This window comes from Nuphar pumila, chromosome 11, assembly GCF_984573655.1.
Source record: "Nuphar pumila chromosome 11, dmNupPumi1.hap1.1, whole genome shotgun sequence".
Lineage (NCBI taxonomy): Eukaryota > Viridiplantae > Streptophyta > Magnoliopsida > Nymphaeales > Nymphaeaceae > Nuphar > Nuphar pumila.
In genome coordinates this window covers 7,827,716-7,837,930 of record NC_143259.1, presented here as the reverse complement: position 1 = coordinate 7,837,930, position 10,215 = coordinate 7,827,716, and the positions used below count along the sequence as shown (strand labels likewise).

At 39.2% G+C, this 10,215-nt stretch overlaps 2 protein-coding genes across 3 annotated transcripts; one reads left to right on the top strand and one right to left on the bottom strand.

The window, feature by feature from the left end:
• The first annotated feature begins 1,264 nt into the window (after positions 1–1,264).
• Positions 1,265–3,741, top strand: LOC149821820 (photosystem I reaction center subunit IV, chloroplastic-like). The gene is made up of 3 exons (XM_089979975.1): positions 1,265–1,649; positions 2,653–2,718; positions 3,502–3,741. The coding sequence occupies exons 1-3, from the start codon at positions 1,404–1,406 to the stop codon at positions 3,604–3,606; spliced, it is 417 nt and encodes a 138-aa protein (XP_089836101.1). The 5' UTR covers positions 1,265–1,403; the 3' UTR covers positions 3,607–3,741.
• A 1,622-nt stretch (positions 3,742–5,363) lies between these two features.
• LOC149821819 (protein LOW PSII ACCUMULATION 1, chloroplastic-like) lies at positions 5,364–9,177 on the bottom strand. Of its 2 annotated transcripts, none has more exons than XM_089979974.1 (5): positions 8,881–9,177; positions 7,505–8,071; positions 7,366–7,416; positions 6,808–6,958; positions 5,364–5,621 (listed from the first exon to the last, which is right to left on the bottom strand). In XM_089979974.1, exons 1-4 carry the CDS (start codon positions 9,138–9,140, stop codon positions 6,820–6,822), a joined length of 1,017 nt encoding a protein of 338 aa, XP_089836100.1. In that variant the 5' UTR covers positions 9,141–9,177; the 3' UTR covers positions 5,364–5,621; positions 6,808–6,819. The 2 variants fall into 2 exon arrangements, with proteins under 2 accessions (XP_089836100.1, XP_089836099.1); XM_089979973.1 differs by having other exon boundaries at positions 5,364–5,626; positions 8,881–9,176.
• Positions 9,178–10,215: the final 1,038 nt, after the last annotated feature.

The following is a 10,215-nucleotide window of genomic DNA, read 5'->3' as shown; positions in this document are numbered from 1 at the left end:
AGCTGAATCCATCTGAATCAGCCAATTTTAATCAAAGAATAACACGTGTCAGAAAATATTAAAATATTAAAATATTAACAACTATTTTCTTATTTATTTTGAAAATTAGCCGATTCATGCTACTATACAATAGGGATGGCAGTGGGGCGGGGCGGGGGACAAGGTCTCCACCCCCGCCTCGCCTCAAAATTTTATCCTCCACCCCCGCCCTGCCTCCCTGGCGGGGATGGATTTTATTCTCCACCCCCGCCTTCATCCCCGTTTCATGTACTCCATCCCCGATTCAAACGGGGATGAGGCGGGGCAGGGATATTGCGGGAAAAAGTGGTCGGGGCGGGGATCGTGGCGGGGACGGGGGTGGGGCAGGGTGGGGAAAAGTGCACGTCCATCCCCGCCTCCACCCCCAGACGGGGATGGATTTTAACCTTCGTCCCTGCCTCCATCCCTGTTTCATACCCTTCATCCCCGGTCCAAACAGGGCGAGGTGGGGCGGGGCCTCGCTTTCCCCTGTCCACTGCCATCCCTACTATACAATATGTATCAGGCAGACCGATACCAACAACATTGGTTGGTTAAAAGGTTGGAATAAAATGGTAAAGATACTTATGTGAGAGTAAAACAGTCGCTATCATAGTGACAAACGTTAAAAACGGCAAAATCTCAATTTTCAAAACTCGCAAGAATTTGAATTTTTTTCATAAATCTTGTATTTTTTTGGCAAAATCTCGACAATAAAAAGTAAATTTAAAAGTATAAAAAATATTTTTTATAAGAAAATATTAATAAAAAATATTTAAAAATAAAAATACATGTTTTTTTCATGATAAATAGCCGTTTAAAACTCAAATATTGCATTTAAAATGCGGTATTTATGTTTTTTCATAAATCTTGCGATATTTTGAAAATCTGACAAGAAATTGCCGTTTTAAACTTTCAGGCAATTTCTCGCGATATTATCCCAAGATTTTCATAAATCTTGCGATATTTGTCACTATGGTTTCTATATGTAAATTAAGTCTAATGGGATTGAATTCAAAAAGTATGAGCGTACCTGAAAAATAAGAAAACTATTTCGGGGATACAAATTAGGACGAAAAGTTTGGCTCTTGTTTGAAATTTTTTTGCTAATTAATTAAACTATGGGTACAGCAGCGTTATCTAGAGGGATTGGATAGGGTGATGACGTGGCTCAATTCCATTGGACCAAAGCCCTTCCCCCAGAATCAGAGGAGAAGATAATCAGTCCATTGAGACCAAGATAAACACAAAAAGAGAAAAAAGGTTATGGAATTATAGAAAATCAACCAATCCCCTTGCACTCCCTCTCTATCTTCCTGGTTGAAGCTTAGTTGTGTTATCTTCTGCAGTCCATTGTAAGGCATAGGGAAGAAAGGGGGTCCTAGATGGCTACGTGCAACATGGCATCAGCAGCCACTGGGTTCGCCCTGGGCTCGAGCCTCATCGCCCCCTCGTCCTCATCTCGACCCTCCATGCTCATGATCACCAGGAAGTACCCCAACCATGGAAGGCTAGTGGTCAGAGCTCAAGAAGTGGGGGATGCCCCACCTGCAACTGCACCTCCTGCAGCGGAGGTACCCGCTGCCAAGCCACCCCCACCACCACCCATAGGCCCCAAGCGTGGTACAAAGGTAAGAACTCCCCACCACTGTCACAGAATTTCTAGATCAATTGGTCTTAGCCTAGCAGGGCTTTGTCTACTGGGTTAGGAGCGACAATAGTTTGTCACTTGACATGGGACGACCACGGTTCAAAACACGCTGAGGACATCCCCTTGCCACAAAGTACATAGAAACTGCATATAGTCTCTAGTGGCCATGGCAGACTTAAAGGGTTTTATCCATAGTTGCCCCAAAAGACTAACTTAAAAAGTTTCAGTTACGTTTTTTTATTTGAAATACATATTGATACGATTTCGAGAAATATCGAAACGAATTTCAAATAATCATTGATACGGCTTCTAAAAAGTTGATGCGATGTATATGTTTTCATAAAGATACCTATAAATTAAAATAGTTAAAAATACACATGTAATCAATCATTGTTTCATAATAATTTTTCTATAAATTATAATATTTAAAAAGCTTAATAAAACAATTACATTATAAAATAAAATTGTTGTTCATACGCAAAATTGTTAATATAAATGAGCTTGATACTCGATTAAAATGTAGAAAAACATGTTTCTATAAAAGATTGGTATGCATTTCTCAAGCAATTGGGACAAGCTTCTTAAACGTTTGATACTTTTTTTTATGGTTTATGAGATGAGTTTCATATTGGTATCTGGTATTGGGACGCCTGATTAAGGATACACTAAGGGTGTAACTATCTAAGTACCAATGCAGTTAGACTTTTATCAACCGGAGTCCTGTTAGTGTGTTGTGGATGAGTTTTTATTTTTTCCTTAGCCAACTACAAAAAAAAAGTGCTCTTAGTTCATGATCATTCCTACCAAATACCGTCGCTATAACAGAGAATGGGCATCACCATCTTGATCTAAATTGAGATGTAGGGTCATGGCTTACTGTTGAAGGACAAAATTTAGTGGCACTAGTAATTGTTACACTAGCAGACGTGAACTTTATTAAAAGTACCACCAATGACCATGCACGTAATTCGTGATATCTACAGGTGAAGATTCTTAGAAGAGAATCCTATTGGTATAACGGCATCGGATCCGTGGTTGCTGTAGATCAGGTTTGATTTTTGTTCTCTCTCTCTCAACCTTCTCTTAAACTTTATAGTACTTGTGAGAGATGGGATGCTATTATTGGTAATGATAAGGTGCTCCCTGAGTACCTACTCCCACCTAATAAAAACTTTAGATTTTCAAATTTCTTAAGTTTTTTTTTATTAGACCCTATAGGGATGATCTATAAGCATTATTCAGTAGAAAACAAGTTTTGGATCATGTGATTATAACATACATACATATTTTTTAAGACATTTCAAAATCAACTGCTCACAGTGTATCAAAATTTCATAACTTAAAAATTTCTATTTTTATGTCAAAAGAACATGATCCCTATCAAATAAACTATGTTGAGTACATCCATAAGGTTTAATTGAGAAGATACAACCTACAACCATGATTTGTAGCATGTGGGAGTACGTAGTAGATTAGATGTATCATATATTGCACTGCCCAATTGGATTTGGATTATGTTGAGTTTGGGCCCAGCTTTTTAATACCCACTGTCCCACTTGTTGGACGTGGTGGATCCCACGTGCCATGAAAATCCGGCAGAGCTTCTGCGCTCTTTTGCTTATGTGGATCGGATCCAATAAGACCAAATATCCACAACATATATAACTAATTAATTAGTAAAATATTCAACACATAAATCACGTACCTGAAGAACATAGCACAACCACAACTCACTATTGCTTCAACAGATTAGTATTAGTTAGTTTGATGAATTGCTTTCACCAAAATAGCCACAAGAAATTGGGTCAATAACAAAAGTTTTTGGATCTCAGGACCCGGCTTCTCGTTACCCGGTTGTGGTGCGGTTCAACAAGGTCAACTACGCGAACGTGTCGACCAACAACTACGCATTGGATGAGATTAAAGAGGTCAAGTGAAGCCCCTCGATGAGATAAGCGAGGCCTTCCTCGTTGCCAAGAATAGCTAAGAAACAAATGTGACTCATTTGTATCATATGGGTTTTCTCTGCACTGTAATCTCATTCATTTCTCACAACCTCTATTAATCTTCAATTAAGCGTGCACTGATGCTAAATGCTTCACTAAGCAGGGCCCTTGGTGGCTTGGTACAATCCAAAGTTGCCAAGAAGGAAAACGGAAACGTCAAAAATGCAAATGTCAATAATATGGACAAAAAATATTATAGGTTTACATAAACTTTACTTTTTAATTTTATTAGGATAATAGTAAGAATTAATAAAAAAATTTTATAAATTATATGATTATACTGATTACAATTAAAATAAATAATTAAATTTCTGAATAACTCATATATTTCAACTTTTCATTAAAAAAAAGTGTTTAAGAAAATCTTGCAAAAAAATGTATGGAAACATGCTTCCCAAACAAGGGAAACGAGTTTCCCACATAAAGTAAGTTTCCCATGTGATGTGAAATGGGTTTCACTCAATGGAAAACGTGATTTTCATACTATTTTAAAAGTTTCCCACAAGTTTTGAAAACATATGGTTTCTGGTTTCAAAAACGGTTTCTCAAGAAACTAGTTTCCCACATGTAGGTGGAGTTTTTAATAACCCTAGTGCAGCCACTCTTGGTCACTGAATGACTCTCTCTCTCTCTCTCTCTCTCTCTCTCTCTCTCTCTCTCTCTCTCTCTCTCTCTCTCTCTCTGCCCGATGTAGATGTAAAACCGATCCCAAAACTTTAAACATCATATTGGGTCGAATGACTTTGATTAGCAATTCTTCCCATGTAAAGCTGGGGAAATGGGATGCGCCGATCGTGCCAGGCTTGTAAAGAGCTCATTCGAACTTCTTGACTAAGAAAGAAGAACAGGTGTTTTGCTTGGCTTGTTTCAACTCAGCTCGTATAGACTCATTAAGTAATAATAGATATATTTCAAAATATCTTATATCTTATAATATAGAGAATAGCAAATAGTCGAAGTGTTTGACTTGCAAGCAATAAGCTTAGAATTCAAATCCCATTGTTTCCAGCTTTGTAACAATGTATTCTTTTTTATAAATGAATCAGCTTAAGCTTGGCTTAATAGGTCTAAAGTTTAATTCCTATTACTTATGGCCATGAACACACACACAAAAAAAAATATTAGTGTATGTATATATCATGTTCACTGAAAATATGTGAACATTCGTATGCACTAAGATCATCAGGAGGTATCTTTTTATTCAAGTTAAACATTTCTAAATAAAGCAAATTAATATGATAAATCCCGAACTAGATCATATCTCAGTGCCAGGGAAACTTTGTAGTAGTCAAAAATCAAAATAATTGCTTCCAACAGCCCCTCTATGCCATTTTATCTGAAGAAACAACCACTGAAAAAGATCAGGTGCAATCACGTTGCACATTTCAAATGTGCTGCTGCACTTGAACACCCGCCATCTGCGGTTGGAACTTGGAACCCACAGCTAACAGGCCGTATGGGAAAGATGAAGGGCGGTCAGGTGCAGCAGTACATAAAAAAAGTGCAATGTGATTGCACCTGATCCAGCCTCAACAGCCATGGCATGTATTCGTAAGATCTTCCATCTTTTGCACTCTTTGATCCTCATGGATATACAACTCCAAGTTGTTCAAGAAGTTACATGGATCACAAACGATGGACATTTAAAAATTGTTACTATCGGTAGGTATCTGAGTTGGAATCTGGGATACATGAAAAAAATGCAGCTATATTTAATTCATAATGTCTAACGTGCAGGAAATAATTTACACCCCCAAAAAATGAAAGAAATATGCTACAATAACGCATTCCCAGTGGAGCAAATGACTGAACAGTGAACACTATAATTGGTTAGAAAGATATCAACAGCAATTATGCCAATAAGAGAAAATCTGGTCGGATCCAAGAAAAGAAGTCTACTGTCCCAACGAATTAGTGCAATTCTGATTGAAGGATCTCATTAACGGCTGAGCTAAAGAATGAAAAAAATATAGATGAGATGATTAAATCAAAGGGCACAACTAAATAAATAAATGAGGGAGAGAGAGAGAGAGAGCTTTTTGGGTATCTGGTAAAGAACCCCCCAAAGAAAAGAAAAAAGAAATACTTCCAACAATGGTTATCATAGGGAATAAGGCTACGCATTCTGGTGACCCGCCCAGTTGTGTGGTAAATTATAACAAAGATTACAAAGTAACGAAACCAACTAAACAAGTCATCTTAAACCTGGATTCTCATGAAAGGCATCAAAGACCATGCCTTGAACCAACACTACAAATTATTGCCAAACGCTGTTGCTGCAATTCAAAATGCAGTTTTCGGATAGTTGGTAAAAACAAACTGTAGTGGTAATTATAATCAAGATAAAAAACTAATAAATAATCAGCTTAAATAACACATCTTAAGCCTGAAATTCTTAAGAAAATCATTGGAGACCATGGCTTTAAAGGACAATACAAAGTTGTAATGAAAGCTGCTAGTGCCTATGAAAAAATATAGTTTTCCAATTTCTAATTTAATCCCAGTAATAAAACATTCCAAAAGAGAGAAATAACATACTAATTCCGTGCTTTTTCATTAACTTCTTAGGTACATGACCACATAGCTAGAAGGCCAATTTTCTATTTCTATTGAATGTTTCATAACCACTATGCTACAATTAACAAATAATACCTAGTAGTCTATGTAACACGGACTCTTCTAACAGGGCACTGCACCCGCGTTGCACACGCACCCATGAGGGTGCGATACTTGGACACGGCTTCCTTTGTGTTAGGTGAAGTCAACCACACTGAGGTCCATTTCTATCTAAAAGTAGATTCAGTTAACCCTAACCCAGTTCAGTTTTATCTATATTATATATATAAATACATAAATGCACACACATACACGTAGTGTTAACTTAAAACTGATCAAGATTATATATATATACCCTCCCCGCACCCCCGCACCCAAGTTTTTTTAAAGTGCTGCATCGCTGCATCCGCACCCACACCTATGTGACATAGCTAGTAGTGTATTCACAGTTAGATCAATAAAGACTGACAAACAGGTGATAAGGGACAGATCTTCAGAAAGCTTCAAGTAACCAAGTCAAGAAATGTAGTCTGAAATAAAGATGTAAAGATCTAAAACTGAGTATATGTAACGGACCTTAATGAGGAGCTAGACTCTACCATCCATTCCATCAAGAAGACCAGACCAGATTCCCTTAACTTGTGGGAGCTGAGCTACAAAAGCATTCCAAGGAGGGTATCCAACACCACTACCACGGACACGACCATCCATGCGTAGAGATACATACCTTCAGATAAAAAATATCAAACATCTGTAAGATGACTAACATCAGATTGGGAGGGGGAGTAAACGAATGTCTGTAATAGAACCTTAAAGGACACTCCATTGTTAAAACCCTGTCATTTCCTTTAATGGAACACAAGTGAAGATCAAATGCTAACATGAATCTAAGTAAAACTTTCTCTTTGAAACATGTGCATAGCATGAGAGGCATGTCAAAAGAAGCTGGAAAACTGGAAGCTTATCGGAATACAGTAGCAGCCCTTTCTAAGTAACAACCTATGAGAAGGTCACATGTCACATACAGGCGATGTGAAAGAGACCAAAGATCTATTTGTAGTTAAAAAAAGATGTGTATTGAAAAGTCTGAAATTGTAAAGCGAAGTGCATGAACTGAAGTTGGCATGTACTTACACAGGGGACTCTCTTGAGACATTAGCTAGGTCCTTCTGTTCATCCAGCCATCTGCAGGCACATAAAAGAACCACCAAACATGAATAAATGAATGAAACAAAAAAAAATCTGCAAGCTTTAACAGCGTGTTCAGCGTTACTTTGCCCATTCGGAAGTGCCTGCAGGGAGTAACTGCCAGAGCTTCTTCCTTTTCTGAACAAGAGCTAATTCATCATCCTCTTTCATTTCAAACTCAGGCGTGACTCCATCAGTGGCCAAGGGGACAACCCGCACTCCTCTCTCCAGAAGGCTCTCAGTGTATGGCTCACTAAGTCTGAAGGACTCTGAGATAAATGAAGCAGGGCCTGCAAGTATGACTAGCCGTGCAATTCCTCTCAGAGCACTTACAGGAACTACCTTCCCATCTCCACGCAGTTTAAGGTTTGCAAGACTCTCCTCTCTTGAAAGCCTTGCTAACTGCAAATTTTTAGCTTTAACCTCCCTCGAGTAAAGAAATGCAAAGAGAGCGACAGCTCCCAGGTCAATAGCAAGGCCATTCAGGGTGTCCTGAAATTCAGCAGATCTTAATGGGTTTGTAAGAGCAGCAATCAGTTGGGTGGTTGCTATCAATCCTCCAAGAGCACCACTTGCAATGAAAGCAAGATAGAAGAACATCCGAACGGAACGAAAAGGAGAAAGGACTTCACTTCGGATCCTGGCTTCAGAGCTGAAATGCTAATACATTTGCCATTAAAGAATAGCTTATGTAACCGATACAACAGCATGAAAAAAAATTTGAACTTTGCTAAGTACAGATAAAGCAATGCTATATGCATAAACTGAAAACGTGAGAGCTCTCGATTCTGTGTCAAATGTGGAACTAACAAGGACATAATTGCATCACTTCTATAAAGAACCAACCGACATAAACCTCTTTTTCTCAAACAAACACAGGCATCAAACCGTAACACACCAATGGATCCCATGTAAAAGACTAGAGTTTGCACCTTTTAGACCCATAAATCTCGCATTCAAGCTTCTTTTACAGAATTCACAAAACCCATGTTCAATATTCACCTTGAACATGCCACATGAAGCTCGTCTGTTTAGATCCAACCATGTCTAGTTGGGCTCGTAATAGTTATCATGCTACATTCGTGGGTGGTTTACTTCACTGGACATTTGGATAGCATTATAGACTTCAAATAGACTCATATCCAGGAAAGCAGAACCAGCAAACTGTGGTCAGAGGAGCATTATCATGATTTATTAATCGGCATTCAATCTAAAACCATCACTTGTAAAACGAATTCAATACTCTGAGGCACTTAAACCAATGCCACCAATCTCAATATCGGGAAAATTTCAGTGAGGAAAAATCTCATGATTGATTAAAAAGTTCTATTTTTCTTTGGAATATCAGCATGAGTTAATGAACGGTTGTGCAACGACTTGGCAGCAATTGAGCGAAGAACAAACAACAAACATCAAATAAGAGAGCAAAAAGGATGGGAAACAGACGAAACCTCTCTCTACCTGATCTCAGTGGAAGACGGCCTGTTGCTAGCAGAGCAACGGACGCTTGAGGCGAGACCCACCTTGCCCTTCTTGAATAGAGAAAGGCCACCGTTGATAGGAGAAAATCCGAAATGGGGTGCCGTCGATTTGATAAAACCGAGCTGGGGTGTCGCCAATGGATGAAAACTGGAAGGTTGGGCGTGGTTTCTCTGGTGGGTTTTGGGGTTCCCCAACCAGAGAGCGTGTACCGTAGCCATGGTGACCGATGCACCTTGCATCTGCTTCCCTCGCCTCGACTAATTTCTTGTGGTGGGATTGGACTTTGGAGGCGGTGCCGGTGGAGACGCGGGCAAACGAAGCCCGCTCAAATTGGGATTTGTGGGGCCCTTTCCTCCCATGACAACACAGAACAGGGAGAGTAACCCGCTGTTAAATTCTAAGGTCAAGACTAGCCATTTGCACCACAAAGCCCGACCCACTCTTGCGCCGAAGCAAAGAACGAACTCGTTCGTGATTCTCGTATATAGCTACCGACCCGAGCCACGAGTTGCTCGTGTTACTTAAACGAGTCGAGTCAAGTTTGTAATCGGTTCGTATAGCTGCCGAGCCGAGCCACGAGTTGCTCGTGTTACTTAAACGAGTCGAGCCTAAACACAAGGTGTTGTGCTCGGAGGGAGCTCATATATATATATATATATATATATATATATATATATATATATATATATATATATATATATATATATATATATATATATATATATATATATAAAGTTTTTATATGAGCCAGCTCGCTCGTGTGCGTCTCGAGCCGAGCTCAAGCTACTCCCCCAAACAGAGCCTCATATTTTGTAGTTCAAGTTCCTTGGTTCCGAGGTGTCTTTCATATTGCATGGTGTTGTTCTTTTTAGGGATCCACTGAGATCATCCATGGGCCATGTGGATCTGGATTTAGATTCGGGTTGGCATATTCAATTGGATTCAGATTGCATGGATCAGATCCGAGTCACTTTCTTTCTTCTTTTATTCTTTGCGATTCAAAACCCTCGCATTTAAGCCTGTTTTACTTTGGTGCTGCGATGCCAAGTTTCAACAGGATTCAAGTTTGCAAACCACTTGGCAGCATCTATGGAATTCAAACCCGAGACCTGTTGGTTATGAACGTGAGGCTTTACCATCCAGCTGTATCATTCGGCTGCTTTACCAATTAGGATGGTCAGGCCAATCTTTGAGGTCTGGTCTGCTCATGCCCAGTCATGAAATTGCAACAGAACTCATCGGATTCACGTTTGACCAGGCACACTGCATTAGCTAAACAAGCCAAATTGTTAGAGCCCAGCCTGCTCATTGACC